The sequence below is a fragment of the Zingiber officinale genome, chromosome 4A (genome assembly GCF_018446385.1).
Source record: "Zingiber officinale cultivar Zhangliang chromosome 4A, Zo_v1.1, whole genome shotgun sequence".
NCBI lineage: Eukaryota > Viridiplantae > Streptophyta > Magnoliopsida > Zingiberales > Zingiberaceae > Zingiber > Zingiber officinale.
The window spans coordinates 22,909,580-22,925,318 of record NC_055992.1 but is presented as its reverse complement, the minus strand read 5'-3'; the positions used below and the strand labels follow the sequence as shown (position 1 = coordinate 22,925,318).

The window sequence follows — 15,739 nt, the reverse complement described above, 5'->3', positions numbered from 1 at the left end:
TATACAATTAAAAATCAATAATAAACAAAATTAGAATAATTTAAACTAAAAAAATTATATATATTTTTTAAATTAAGGGCTCCAATTTTATTGGGGCCCTAGGCATAGGCCTTAATGACCTATGTCTTGAGCCGACACTGTCACGAGACGAGAGACCTACACGATAATCATTCACCATACATCATAGAAATTACAATGTCCCTAGTAATAATAGATTTGTGGTAACATCTTACAAGACGAGAGACCTACTCAATAATAATTCATCATACGTCATAGAAATTACAATGCCTTAGTAATAATCAATCCATGACACCATCTCACGAGACAAGAGACCGACTCGATAACCATTTATCAGACATCATAGAAATTACAAGGACCCTAGTAATAATCGATCTGTGACACCATCTCACAAAATATGTTAATTAATTTCTTTTATATATATATATATATATATATATATATATACACACAATTTTTTATATTTGATATGCCCTGTATTTTATTTATTTATTTTAAATTAAATTAAAAGTTAATCCTTCAAATATACAATATACATAATTAATATCAATAACTAGTGCTCTATTTCAATATATTCTCGAGAAATATGTATTGATTAGATAATACAAAATGTCATCTTAATTGTAAATTAAAAGTCAAATATTAACCCTATTTAAACGAACTAAACTAAATTATCATCTTTTCATTTGCCTATACGATAATGGCACAAAGAACACCGATCAAGAAAATTCGAAGCAACGAGTGGTCCGTTCCTCCATCACCTAAGAGCATAGAGGTGTTGTATCTTAATCTCAAGGAGGAACAAAAGAAGTTGATGGAGGAAATGAAAGATCTGAAGGGAGAGATGAATGAGTTTTTGATTAGGAGTTGCAAAGAAGCCACAAAGGAATATGTCAGGGGCATGCTGTTGGAGAAATTTCTACTGTCGAAGACGTAAGAGCTATTTTTAGAATGCGTGAAAGAAGAAGTTGCTCGTAAACCTGTCTCTTTGGATTTACATTATGGTGTTGCTCTGTTCTTCTGCGCTATGAATAAAAATATGTTTTATGTTATCATCCAACTCGGATTTTTTATTTCGAAATTGAGTTTTAAGATATATATCAATCTAACTAAAAATCCAAAGCTAATATTCAGCTCAAAGTGAACAATTAAATCAATCTTATCCAATCAGTACCTGGAATTGCTATTTATGAGAAATTATTGCAAGTACGAATTTTGGATTGGCTAGATCAAAAATAAGGGCAAGGGTAAGGAAACGATGAAGGTGGCCCTATCAAATACTCAAACTACAATAAATCTAACATGGATCATACTGTTGAGAGAATGAACTTTTTAGAATCGCTGCACCCAAGATAAGTTTTTTAATCATAGCATGGTCTCCAAAATAGCAAACCATGTAGAAGAGCAATTGAGACTCTTCATCTTCAGTTGATTATGAGGAGAACACGCAAAATAAAAAAGTAACACATTTCAAATTCTTGAAAAATTTTTGCAATCTAAAATGAAGATATGAATTCATTAAGGATTTAATCAATGCATATGCATGTCTCTTAGAAATGCATGCCATCTTGAAAATGCAATTAATCGTAAATAGAGAGAGATAATTTTTAAAAAATAAATATTAAAATAAGTGGGAAAGGATATAATTGACTTATAAAATATGATATTACTTGTATCCCCTAAAAATTACTAAAAAATTTATTCTAGCAGGTCAGATTCTACCCATTTAGCACTTCTCATATATATATAAACTAAAGATATAATAGTTGTGTATTTAATCTTGCAAGATACAAATAGTCTAAGATCCATTTAATCTATATATAAAGATATAATAGTCTAATATCCATTTAATCTTGCAAGCAAATTTAATTTAAAAAATATATAAAAATTATGTATTTTAAATCAGTTAGGCTGCTTGAGATAAATAGTTGGTGTGTCTAAAAAGTCTGAATTAATTTTAAATGAAAAATAGATGTAATTGTCCATTTAATTTTATTAAGTAAATTATTTTTAAATTTATGTAGAGATAAAGATAAATTAATTTTAATTAGTCAAGATATTTGGTGAAATGGCGTATGTCACTAAATAATTTATTTTTTAAAATAAAAAAATAATAAGTTTGATGTAATGGATATTTAATACAACAATAACAATAACAATAACAACCAAGTCTTTTCTCACTAGGTGGAGTCGGCTATATGAATTCTTTTACGTCATTGAGCCCTATCTCCTATTATATTATCATCTATATTTAAATAAATTTTATCTTGTTTTATTGTTGCTAACCAAGTCTTTTTTTGTCGTCCTCTTCCTCGTTTGATATGCATGTTTATCATGGTTTCACATCGCCTAACTGGAGTATTTATTGGTCGTCTAAGTACATGTCCGTACCATCTTAAACGTATCTCTCGGAGTTTGTCCTTAATAGATGCAACTCCGACTTTCTCTCTAATGCTCTCATTCCTTATTTTGTCCATCTTCGTATGTCCACACATCCACCTTAACATCCTCATCTCTGCAACTCTCATCTTATGCTCATGTGCTCGAGTCATAGCCCAACATTCAGCTCCATATAACATAGCAGGTCTAACTGCGGTTTTATAGAACTTACCTTTAAGTTTAAGAGGTACTTTACGATCATATAAAACACCCGACGCTGCCCTCCATTTCATCCATCCTGCTTGTATTCTATGTAAGACATCTCTCTCAATCCCTCCATCATTTTGTAAAAATGATCCTAAATATTTAAATCTCTCGATTCCGAGCAACTCGTCCTCTCCTATCTTAACAATTATTTCATTACTTCTAATATTGCTAAACTTAAATTCTATATATTTTGTCTTTAATCTACTAAACTTAAAACCTTTCCCTTTTAGTATTTCCCTCCAAGATTCAAGCTTAACATTTACTCATTCACATATTTCATCTATCAAAATAATATCATCTGCAAACTGAGAAACTGAGTAATGGATATTTAATAATTCGTATTTTTTAGATTTTAGTCAATTAACGTGTGTCACTAATTGTCGCTGATTGGTAGATAGTAGCATTTTTTTAACTATTTTGAACTATTTGTTTATTGGCCTCGCAAACTGAGAAACGTTTGTGTTTTATTAATTCAGTCTATTAATTTTATAAAATGAGAAACCATCTTATATTTGAGTCAACTCATATTTTATAAAAAAATGAAAAATATTTAAACTAATAGTATTTATCTTTAGAGATAATAATAGTTCAGCTTAGCTGATTTCAATCGCTATAGTTGTTTTGCCCAATCATTTTGAGTGATTAAATTTAATTAATTTTATACCTTTAAATCATTTGCTAATTTTTTTTAGTAAAATTAAATTAGGCTCATTTAATTTCAAAATTTATATATAAATCTATATATATTTTTGTTTCATTGTGAATAAATTTATAAGTAATTAATGAAATAGATATTTTTCTCCTTAACTAGCTAAAATTAATTAATTTTATTTTTTCCTAAATAAAAGATCTTTAAAAATCAACGGGATTGTTATACCTTATTGTCTGAATTTAAAAATAATTTATCTTATATAATTAAACATATAAAAGTTCTTTTTGCTCGAACTTTTAATTATTATTATTTTTGTTCAAACAGCTTCCTTTAAAGAAATTAGATAATTTTAACAGCTTCATTTCAAGAAATCAGACTATCTTAAAAAAAAAAAAAAATAGAAGTATTTTGGTATTAGAATTTGAGCTTGTATTTCAGGTCTTAATCCATTTGTAAAGTGAATTAAGATGTCACTAGAGTCTAATTCGAGGTTACAAAAGTATTCCCAAGGTTTAAAATATACTTAGATATTTAATTACGCTCATATTTGATTGATTTAGTTTGATTCTCATAATGTTCTGTTGGTATCAAAAGTATATTAGAATACTTTTTTACTTAAAATTAGTTTCATCCCTACTTAATGTGTTATTGATTCTTCTTAATACGTGACATATTTATCTTCGATAAGCTGTCATTATTTGTTAATCAAACCAACAAGTTTAAGTTTTGTTCATTATATTTGTACGATTCAGATCATACTCGACATTAATTTTTGTCAAAATAATCTTTAATCTCACGTGTACTATCTAGTTCTGATCTAGTTTCAAATCTAAGTTTAGGTTTATATCTAAATGCAATGTGGGTGTACTAGAACTGATCTTCATCAATGATTGATTGATAATCCCAAGGTGAATGATGCGTAAGCCATGGATGTGCCTCAACTTCACTAGTAATTCAATCGGCGTAGATGTGTGCTGGGGTGCGATGATGAGTTCAACATTGGAGCTTGACGATGAGATTATGATGTTCCAGAGTCACAAGAGTACATTTTGAAAAATAAATAAATAAATAAAATCATAGGCGCACAATATTTTGCAAATAGTCACAGATGAACATATTTCAGTAAGACGAGATTTAGTTTCCATTTGACTTGGATGGAATGAAAATGGTGAATTAGAGGAAACTGTTATCGATTTAAATTTTTCCCTCCTTTCTGAAGACCTTTTCAGATAGACAATGGCAAACTTGAACAGTTTAAAATAACCATCCCCTCTATAATTCATCTTCCCAATACACCATCCAAGTAAACAAACTCTAAATGAACATGGCAATGACACATATCTAACTCTCAAAACCCTAATGAACCAGGTTGCTAGTTAGTATCTGCCATAAACAAGGTTTTGTCGATATCAAAATCCAGTATGAAGACATTTAGATTTAGGTGTTAAAATTGAATTTGGACTTGCTCCCATTGATTTTAGTTTACATACACTCACCATTTTACCTTTCACCTGTAATTCATTTGAGAGTTTCAGACCTCTAGTTGTTTCTACTCGACGGATTCAGTTCAAAAAATGTCAATTCGTCTCATCATTAGTGAATTAATTAAACTGACCAAACTGAAAAGGGGAGCAATTTAAGTACGTCTTATGTGGCCAAGAGCTGAGTCCAAGAGAGAGTTGATTTACTGAAAGTAGGGATAGGGTGCAATTATTAGTAGAAAAATAGTGATTCTCAAAGAGAAGCTCAGAGAGTCGAATCACACACATTTACATAGACGAGTGATGAAAACAGGTGAGCGCGGATGCCAAGTTACCTACATCTGCATTCGTCTGGAGAATGGAGATCAAAATGTGTATTAAAGTGTTCAATCCATCTAATCTGAATCCATCGAAGCACAGCCAGGGCAAGTTGGAAGTATTTTTCTCTGTCAGCTACTAATTTCTGAACATGGAGGAGGATCCTGTGGCACAGATAAGGAAATATCGAAATCAGTAAGACTTATAGCCGGAATACAATTGCAGAAGACAATGACATGCACCATTACAGTTCAAAGTAAACGTTTCAGGATGAGAAACTTAAGGGGTGAACGCCGAGTCACAGGAAAAGCACATAGAGTAAGATTTCTTCAACTTCAAGCATAAAATGATGTCATGTTCGGATGACTTCCAACTTCAAAGCAGGGTTATTCTTTGAAATGCATGGTTGATTGTCCTTGCTTGCTACTGCCCATGAGATGCGAAATACAAAACACAACAATTTCACACAATGAAAATTTGTACAACAACCTGTTTGATTGGAGTAATCAAATTGGATAAGACTTCATGAGTACCAGGAGCAATTCGAGCATAACAGCTATCAGTTGGCAGTGGCAAGAACTAAGGTTCATGGAATTAAATGCATGAATCCTTCTCATTTCTATATTTGGTTCACAGAAATGTTATATGCAACTGAGAAGGAAGGATGACAACAATTTTAAAGCTGATAAGAAATGCCACATCGAATCCCCTTGGCTCGCTTAGTTACTCAATGACCAATTTTCCCACTCCAACCCCTGTGCCCATCTACCTTACCTTCTTGGTTTGGCTCGGCCTTTGTGCTCCACTCAACCCTTTCAATTCCCTATGCACTTGGTCACTCCATGCTTTTGATCCACCTAACTTGCTTAGCTGACCTAGCCCATCTGACCAATATGGTCCTGCTTGGTTTGCTTAGCTTGCCTAGGCCATTCGGTTTGTCCTTCCTGTTCGGTTAGCTGAATCTATGCAACAGACTAGCCCACCAATCGCCCAATATACTAGTTTACTTGCTTTCTCCAACCCACCTACACCCGTCGGCACGTTCACCTTGTTTGAACTAACTGTCCACCTTATTCAATATGTTTTCTTTGAAGAATAATAAGTATTTCTAGAATTTGAATGGTTAAGGATGAAAAGGGAATAGAAACTCAGTACATTGAGACATGAAAAGGTACTACCATGCATAGAAGTTCTGGCATTCTGATTGAGCAAGGTAACTAGTATTTATTACCTTGTAGGACTGCAAGAGCACAACTGAAACTTGCAAAATTTTCAAAAACTAGATTGAAACTTGTAAAAAAGTAGGATAATTTCCCATATCTACTGAGCAGGTACCGCTCAAAATTGACCATCGAGTATAAATGAAGAAGACAAATAGAATTGAACTGCAAAAAACTACCTTTCAAAGAGCTCTCATATGCCAGTTGTGCAGCGAGAAGGTCGACCACCGCCGTTCCGACAGACTTGAACACCGTCACCTCATCGTCGCTCATCCTCCCCGCCGTTGTTCCACTGACCAATTCGATCAGCGTACCGCCCACGTCCGCAGGCGAGATAACACCTCTCTCAAATGCGCCGACCAACTCCCCTGCTTCCTCCATCGCCACCTCAAAATCCACAAACACCCTTCCTCGAGCCAACGCACCGTCATCGCACTCCCTCATCGTAGGCGTAAACGATCCCACCAGATCCAGATGCGCCCCGGGCTTGAGCTTCTCCCCATGCACGATCGGAATCTCGGAGCTCGTGGCGCAACTCACTACGTCACCCAGTGGGATCACCTCGTCCAAGATCTCCGAGTATGAAAAGGTCACGCCTTTGCCGGCCTCGGTCTCCTCTTCTTGCAATTTCTCGGCCAGGATCCGAGCTTTGTCGGGGTTCCGATTCCAGACGATGACCCTTTCGATGCTTGGTCGGACGATGCGGTGGGCGGCGATGAGGTAGGGAGCTAGGGCACCGGCGCCGACCATAACGAGGATGCGTGAGTCGTTTCGGGCGAGGAATGAAGCAGCGACGGCGGAGACAGCGGCCGTGCGAAGAAGAGTGAGTTGGGATCCGTCTAGGGAGGAAATGGGAACACCGGTGGCGGCGTGGAATAGGGAATATGAGGCGTGGACGCCGGGTAGGCGGTGGAGGGTGGAGTTGGTGGGGAAGGAGGTGACGATTTTGACGCCAAGGTAGGGAAGAGAAGGGGAAGATGACCAGGAGGGCATGAGTAGGAGGGAGGCGGAGGGAGAGGAGGGGAGGGGGAAAGCGCTGCGAGGAGGGGAGTGGACTGCGGCTGCGAGGGATGGGAGGGAGGAGCGGAGGTGCGAGATGAGGGCAGAGAGGGGAAGGACGCGGCGGATTGATTCTGCGTCGAGGAAGGCGAATCCACCGGGAGCTGGAGGCGGTGACGGCGATGCCATGGCTGCGGTCGCCGGAAGACCGTGAGGTTAAAATTAAAAACAATATTTTTTGTTTGGTAAAGTCAATCCAAATATAGTAGGAATGTAAAAATGAAATGCTTGAGTTTCCATAGTTGAGGATATCATTTTTATATTAAAATAAAAATAAAAAGAAAAGAAATTTTGGTCCACCGTCCTTTTCTTTTATTTAGACTAGTGTGAAGTACTCGTGGTATAATATAATAATATATAAAATTTAAATTATTTGAATTTTTTAGTATTATTTTTATAAATCAATAATTAATTATACTTATCTTAGTAAAAAAAACTAAGAAAAATATATTTTTTAATATCGTCTGTCTAAAATATTTATAGAATCTTTTTTGATAATAGTGTTGTCAATTCTAAAATATAGGACTAAAGATAATTATAATTTTTTAATATAAAACAATCAGAGAAAATTAATGATGAAAAAAATTCATAATAATATGCTGTAACTGAGTCTCGAACTCTAGAGCACTGATTGTTTCGTTTGTGGAATTACTAATAAATCTTGGAATTATTTTTAGTGTAAATAGAAAAAAGGACATTAACGTAAATATATTTTAGGCTTCACTGAAATTAGTTAGTAAACGGAAGAGATTTTTAATAAAATAGTAAGATATTTATTTAAACTAGCATGGTCTAATTCTCTTTTAATAGTATTTACCGTAACATTTTTTATTTATTTTTGATAAGCATATTTTATATATCAAGATAAAATAAGAGTACAATATCCGGAGATTAATAGCATCTCACTGTATTACAGTGTCAAATCAGAGAATACTTTCAACATTCTCATTCTCAACATTTAATAAATATAATTTTGTACACCTCTATAAATAATTTTCTCTGTTTTTCATCTAAAATATAACTGTTCCTAACTCTTCATATAAGGTTTATTAAAGCCAATATTACACAATGATTGACTTTAGTCAAGATTCAACCTCCTCCAAAACACTCCTAAGTGTTGTATATTTTATAAGCGAGAGATGGAGATATAAAAATACTTATTCTTTGGGTACCCTCTTAGGATGTATTAGGAAGGAGGATCATAGAGTGAAGAGATATTTATAATATTTATCAACATTAGAACCGTTGATACTTCACACAAAGTGAAATCTTATAGAGAATCATATTTGTTCATATTGATCACAAACTAACTCATGAGGATCAATATATCAAAAGAAAAACTAAAAAGAAAAGATAATTTATTTATTTTTATTAATCCAGGTGTGCAGATTTTTATAGACCCAACTAGTTCAGGAGATGGGTGGCCCTCCCCTAATTTGCCCATCAATTCGAAAGTGATCACGGTAGTACGTCAACAGTCGACTTCCACAGGCCATCAATCACTATAGGGTTGTGAGTGCCCCGAACTCGGTATTTGAACCATGGATCCCTTAACACAAGTCTTTTCCTCTAAATTAAGTGTCCACACATATCTCAGCTGAGGGTTGATTCGTGGTGTTATACGAATCCACCTTGCGGGTAGAAAAAACAATTTCAATTGTAGCAAAAAATGTGATTACGTTCACTCCAAGTGCCTCTCATAGCATATCCTCAAGTTATGTGAAGGAAGGTAAATCACAATGTCAGCTTATAGCCGATTGTAAAGTGGCTAGAGGTTGAGAGTAGGGTTGTAAATGAACCAAGCGTTCGTGAACAAGCTTGGTGTTCGGCTTGGTAAGAGCTTGTTTATGTTCGTTCAATATACATAAGATTAATTAAACAAACAAGCTTGAACAACTCGTTAAGCTAAACAAACAAGCTTGAACACATATGTGTTCAGCTCGTTAACGTTCGTAAACAATGTTCGTGAACAACGTTCGTGAACAATGTTCACAAACTATATTTATTAATAAAACTATTTTCAATATGCTAAATAAACAATAAAATAAAATAAAATAAAATAAATATATTTAAATGATCAATCTTAATAACCAATCAAATAATTAAAATTTTCAAATAATCAAGGAAGTTTGAATTGAGAGCTTGATAATATCTAAATGAACCAAGCTCAAGCCAAGTTCAAGTCAAGCTCGAACCAAGCTCAAGCCAAGCTTGAATTGAGAGCTTGATAACATCAAAACGAACCAAGCTCAAGCCAAGCTCAAACTAAGCTCAAGCCAGACTTGAATTGAAAGCTTGATAACATCTAAACGAACCAAGCTCAAGCCAAACTTCAAACAAGCTCAAGCTCATAAAAAATAAACCAAGCCAAGCTTGAACACTCATTTCAAAAGCTTGGTTAATTTTAAGCTCGGCTCGGCTCGGCTCAGTTATCTTATCAAACAAGCTTGAACACCCCAAAGCTCGGCTCGGCTCGTTTACAACCCTAGTTGAGAGGAGTTTTTCCCTGAGAGTATGCACCCGCCAAGATTTGATCTCTGCCCCATTGTAACAAATATGTCACCCTCTAACCAACTGGGCACCCTGTGGAGATAGGAAAAATAATTTCAAAAAAGGTAGATCCGTTACTTTAATGACCCCTCTAGTGCCAACCCCAGAATATAGAGGGAGGTAAATACATGTATACAGGCGTTAGGCACATGGTAGAATAAATTTCATGTCGTCAGTTCCTGAGAATCGACACTTGACCATTACCCCAGAGTTTTCATGCGCTTATCGCCTATGCTATATTGTAGCAAATATTATTGCATCGAAAAGAACGCTAGGGGGGATAACAATCGTTGAAAAATCATTATCGAGTTAAAATACGCAGCGGAAAATAAAAATGAAAATGACGCTAACACACCAAGTTTTATTTGGTTCGGAGCCTTCGTTGACTCATAATCCAAAGCTCGCACATGAGAGTCTTTCGTTGGGCAATCCACTAATAGTTCGCAAAAGAGTTACAAAATAAGTACATGAACTATAAAATAAAGTTACCGACAACAAGGAAAATAAAAACTAAGTCGCAGGTTGTCGAAGAGGCTTCACACCTACACAGGAGCGTCTTTGGAGCAACGCGCAAGAAAGCAGTTGCAGAAAGAAGTTGTATACTGATCTTCTGGTGGAAGGCTGCTTATATAGGCAGTTTCGGATGCCTGGACCCCTTCTGGACGCCTGGACCGTGACGTCAGTCATCCAATCAACGCGCTCCAAGCTAGCGACAAGATTGATTTTGGACATTGTGGGCTCCTGGACCACTCCGAGCACCCGGATCACTTCCGAGCATGTAGACCACTCTAGGCTCTCGGATCCCTTCCGGGCGCCCAGACCAGCTTTTCTAACAGCCTTTATTTCCTGCAAAATGAAGTTAGTCTGAGACAATAAAACTTATATTACCCTGCAAAATAATTGTTAGCACAATTATAGTCAAGAGTAGTAATTATATTCTATCTCCTCGAGACCAGAATCTAGTCAAGATCTCAACTTAGATTTTCCAAATGGATCTAAGTTGGTTCGACGTCTACTATTCCCTCAAATGGGGAACGCATCCTCACCAAGTCACTCTCCTCCAGTGACTTACCTTAACTTACCACTTTGCCAGACATCCGGTCAGTCTGTCGACCTATCTGGACTTCATGCAAGTTATCCGATCGACCCGTTGACCAAGCTAAACTTCGTCCCAGATATCCGGCCAGCCCCTCGACCTATTTGGACTTCGTACCAGCTATCCAGTCAGTTTGTCGACCTAGCTGGATTTCTTGTCAAATATTCGGTCAACTCGTCGACCTATCTGAACTTCTCCTATACACTTAGTTAAATTGTTATCACATTAAACCTAACTCAACTTACTTTGTCATTCATCAAAATCTGAGTTAGACCATTAGTGCAACCCGTACCAATAATCTCTCCCTTTTTGATGCAATGACAACTTGGGTTAAGTTAGGAAAAAATAATATGAAAAATAAATGACATGGTTTTTAAGTTAGTCTTGTTTTGATGTTATGCTTGGTATTTTGCTAACTTAATCTACCTAACCCTCCCCCTTTGACATTCATCAAAAAACAGGAATAGACAATGCATGGAAAAAAATTTGCTAAGTAAAGTAACCAAAAAAAACTTTGACAATAGAAAATTTTCAGGAGTACTTTGGAGAGTTAATTAATTGGAAGAGAATCTTTAAAGACATCTTGCAAAGTGATTTTTAAAAGTAAAAACTTTATGTCAGGCTTTCCAAAAATAAGGTGATTAGAAAATTTAACAATTCTAAGTTTTTGTAAAAAATAACTTTAAAGATTAGAAAATTTAAAATTGTTTTCAAAATCTATTAATTTTTCATAAGGTTTTCAAAAGAATTTTTTTTTACAAAAATAACTTTAAGGTTAGAAAATTTAAAATTATTTTTCAAAATAAAAATAAGAAATATTTTGAAGATAGCTAGATAACTTTTGAAATATTTTTTTTTAAAATATCTTTTAAAATAATATTTCAAAAACTTAAATAGTGGTCAAATTGATTTACAAAGCTATCATTTAAAAACACTAAGGATGATAAAGTTGAAGTGTTTACAAACTTTACCGTTTTGAAAATGCTAGTAGTAAAAAAATGAAGCAATTTTCAAAATAATTTTAAGTTATTAATCCTCCCCCCTGAACCTGACAAAATAGACAACTAAAAAAATGTCTTTAACTGTCTAACTATTAGTTACTTACTAACTATCAGAAAATAGTAGTTTTTACTTGGTTAGTCAGGTTAAGTTAATTTATCCAATTAGTGTTTGACTAAGCTGAAAAACTTAACTTGATTACTGTTAGTTTGGTATTTAATGCTCAGACTTGTATTGATGCACTGATATAGGCATCTTAAGTTCCAACAATTTACCTATGCATCTCACCCCTTTCTAAGTTTAACAATACACAAACAAGGTAGTCCTAGTGTGTTGGCGAGATGCTCAAGTCCTAGATCTACAGGAGCATGCTTTCTAAGGGTTCGATCTAGACTAAGGCTAAAAGTAATTTTGAAAATTCTAAAAATAAGGGAAGTTTTGAGAAAAATAAATAAAGAATTTTACCCTAGAATTTTTAAAAATTAATTTTTGAAATTAATTTTGAAATTAAGAATTCTAGTCTATTAAGCACATTCATAATTATCAACACAAGTTACTAAATTCACTTTCAGGGAGGGGTTTAGTGAATATGTCAGCTAGGTTTGACTTGGACTCAATATATTTGAGTTTAATGTCACCTTTAGTGACATGATCCCTGATAAAGTGATGTTTAATTTTGATATGTTTAGTTCTTGAATGGTGCACAGGATTTTTGATTAAATTAATTGAACTGACATTATCAATTAATACTTTTGTATTTGTAAAGTTTAAATTGAAATATTTTAAAGTGTGCATCATCTATAATAATTGGGTAACACATTCTCCTATAGCTATATATTCTGCCTTAGTAGTAGATAAGGCAACACAGTGTTGCTTCCTACTAAACCAGCTGACAAGTGATGGGCCAAGTAGCTGACACCCACCACTTGTACTTTTCCAGTCCAGTTTACAGCCAGCATAGTCTGAGTCAGAGTAGTCTATGAGTTCAAAATAGGGTATTCTAGGATACCAGATTCCTACATTTAATGTTCCTTTGAGATATCTAAAAATTCTTTTGATGTTAGTCAAATGTGATTCTTTAGTATAGGTTTGGTATCTAGCACACATACTAACTGTAAATAAAATATCAGGACGACTTGCAGTTAAGTATAGAAGGCTACCTATGACACTCCTATAGTATTTTAGGTCAACTACTTTTCCATTTGAGTCATCATCTAAGATTGTGTTAGTTGTCATAGGTGTCTTTATTTCTTTATTATTTTCTATTCCAAAATTTTTAAGTAATTCCTTAATATATTTTTGTTGATAAATGTAATTGCCCTCATTTGTTTGTTTAATTTGTAACCCTAAAAAGTAAATTAGTTTACCTACTAAGCTCATTTCAAATTCTTGTTTCATTACGGTTATAAATTCTTATAAAAAAATCTGAATTGGTTGACCCAAAGATTATATCATCTACATATGCTTGAGCTATAAAAATATCTTGGTTGATTGATTTGACAAATAGAGTTGGGTCAATTTGTCCTTGGTTGAACCCTTTGAAAATTAGGTTAGAGGTTAACCTTTTATACCATACCTTAGGTGCTTGTTTAAGACCATATAAGATTTTCTTAAGTTTAAATACATGGTCAGGGTGATCTAAACTCTCAAACCCAGGTGCCTAACCTACATAAACTTTCTCTTTTATTAACACATTTAAAAATGTAAATTTTACATCCATTTGATAAAGTTTAAATCCTTTATGAGTTACATAACTAAGTAGCATTCTAATGGACTCTAATCTGACTATTGGGTCATATGTTTCATCATAGTCAAGCCCCTCTACTTGACTAAACCCTTTAGCAACTAGTTTAGCCTTGTTTCTAATAATCTCTCCATTTTCACTTAATTTATTTCTGAATACCCATTTTGTTTCTATTATCTTTTTTTAGGTGGTGGTAGTAAGTCTCAGACTTCGTTTCTCTCAAATTGGACTAACTTTTCTTGCATAGCTATGATCCTGTCTGAGTCAAGTAAAGATTCAGCTATTGTTTTGGGTTCAATTTTTGAGATTAGGAATATCTGACTTAAGTTTCTAAAGGATGACTTAGTCTAAACTCTTAGGTCTGGGTCACCAATTATTTGGTCAATTGGATGATTTGGATTGACTCTTATGGTTCTAGTGTGTTCATTCATTTGAGGTTGATCTTCTTCTTCTTGACTTAAATTTTTACTGGCTCCCCCTTGACTAGTGTTACTTTGAACAAAATCAATTGGTTGAATCTGAGTTTATTCTAAGTTTTGGTTGGACTCTTCAAATTTTATATTTAAGGTTTCTTCAATTCTTAGTATAATTTTATTATATATTCTATAACCTCTACTATTTAATGAGTATCCTACAAAGATCCCATTTTCTATTTTTGATGTAATTTTTCCTAAGTGTTCTCTTGTATTTAGTATGTAGGTTGGGCATCCAAATATTTTAAAGTACTTAATATTAGGTTATTTTTTATAATATATTTCAAATAAAGTTTTATTATGAGTTTTATTTATTGTGATTCGGTTTTGTACATAGCAGACTGTGCTAACAGTTTCTACCCCAAAGTATTTTGGTAGGTTAATTGAGTGAATTTGATGTGATCCTCAGTCATGTATTTGGAGCAACCACTGTTCAATATCCACTTGATTTCCTACAACAGGTAGGAGTTAAGATTAGTGTTATTTTAAGTTAATTTTAATTTTAAGTTAATTTAAGTCAATCTAATTTAAATTTTAAGTTAAATTTAATTTAAGTTGAATTTTAAGTTAATTTAATTAAAGTTATTTTTTATTTTTAATTTTAATTTAAGTTTGAGATTAACTTAAGTTTTAGTTAAGTTAATTTTTAATTTAAATTAAGTTAATTTTAAGTTTAAATTTAATTTAAGTTTTAAGTTCAATTTAATTTTTAAATTTAAATTTTATTTAATTTTAAGTTTAAGTTTAATTTAATTTTAAGTTAAAGTTTAATTTAATTTTTTAAGTTTAAGTTTTAAATTTATTTTTTTTAGTTTAAGTTTTTAATTTAACTTTTTAAATTTTAAGTTTTATTTAATTTTTAATTTGATTTTAAGTTTTATTTAATTTTTAATTTAATTTTTAATTTTAAGTTTTATTTAATTTTTAATTTTAAGTTTAATTTACTTTTTAAGTTTAAGTTTTTTTTTTAATTTAATTTTATTAAGTTTAAGTTTATTTAATTTTTAATTTTAAGTTTTATTTAATTTTTAATTTTTATTTTAATTTAATTTTAAGTTTAAGTTTGATTTAGTTTTTAATTGTAAGTTTGATTTAATTTTTAATTGTAAGTTTAATTTAATTTTAAATTTTAAGTTTAATTTAATTTTAAGTTTAAGTTTTTAATTTATTTTTTTAAGTTTAAGTTTTTAATTTAATTTTTAATTTTAAGTTTAATTTAATTTAAAGTTTAAGTTTAATTTAATTTTTAATTTTATGTTTAATTTAATTTTTAATTTTATGTTTAATTTAATTTTAAATTTTAAGTTTAATTTAATTTAAAGTTCTTAGTCATCTCACCCGATCTATGTTTTCAATCAAGGAATCGTATGATTTTGTGAGATGTGTTAAATTCAATTTCAGGATTTGGTTTAACCCTGTGTTAGATTCAGGTTTAGCTTTGGGTTCAACAAACAGACATTCATTGGATAAACTTCTAGGCTAT

The 15,739-nt window shown here is 32.7% G+C and overlaps 1 protein-coding gene across 1 annotated transcript; it reads right to left on the bottom strand.

Moving 5' to 3' along the window:
* Positions 1 to 4,999: 4,999 nt before the first annotated feature.
* Positions 5,000 to 7,618, bottom strand: LOC121969703 (protein SAR DEFICIENT 4-like). Its single transcript, XM_042519933.1, has 2 exons — positions 6,515 to 7,618; positions 5,000 to 5,279 (listed from the first exon to the last, which is right to left on the bottom strand). The coding sequence occupies exons 1-2, from the start codon at positions 7,521 to 7,523 to the stop codon at positions 5,254 to 5,256; spliced, it is 1,035 nt and encodes a 344-aa protein (XP_042375867.1). The 5' UTR covers positions 7,524 to 7,618; the 3' UTR covers positions 5,000 to 5,253.
* Between the last annotated feature and the right edge of the window lie 8,121 nt (positions 7,619 to 15,739).

What these genes read in the sequence shown, in the direction of transcription:
- LOC121969703 (XM_042519933.1), bottom strand. Translation starts at nt 7,523, where the DNA reads ATGGCATCGCCGTCACCGCCTCCAGCTCCCGGTGGATTCGCCTTCCTC. An exon ending in ATATGAGAGCTCTTTGAAAG is followed by an intron (nt 5,280 to 6,514) that starts GTAGTTTTTTGC and finishes TCTGTGCCACAG; the next exon opens with GATCCTCCTCCATGTTCAGA.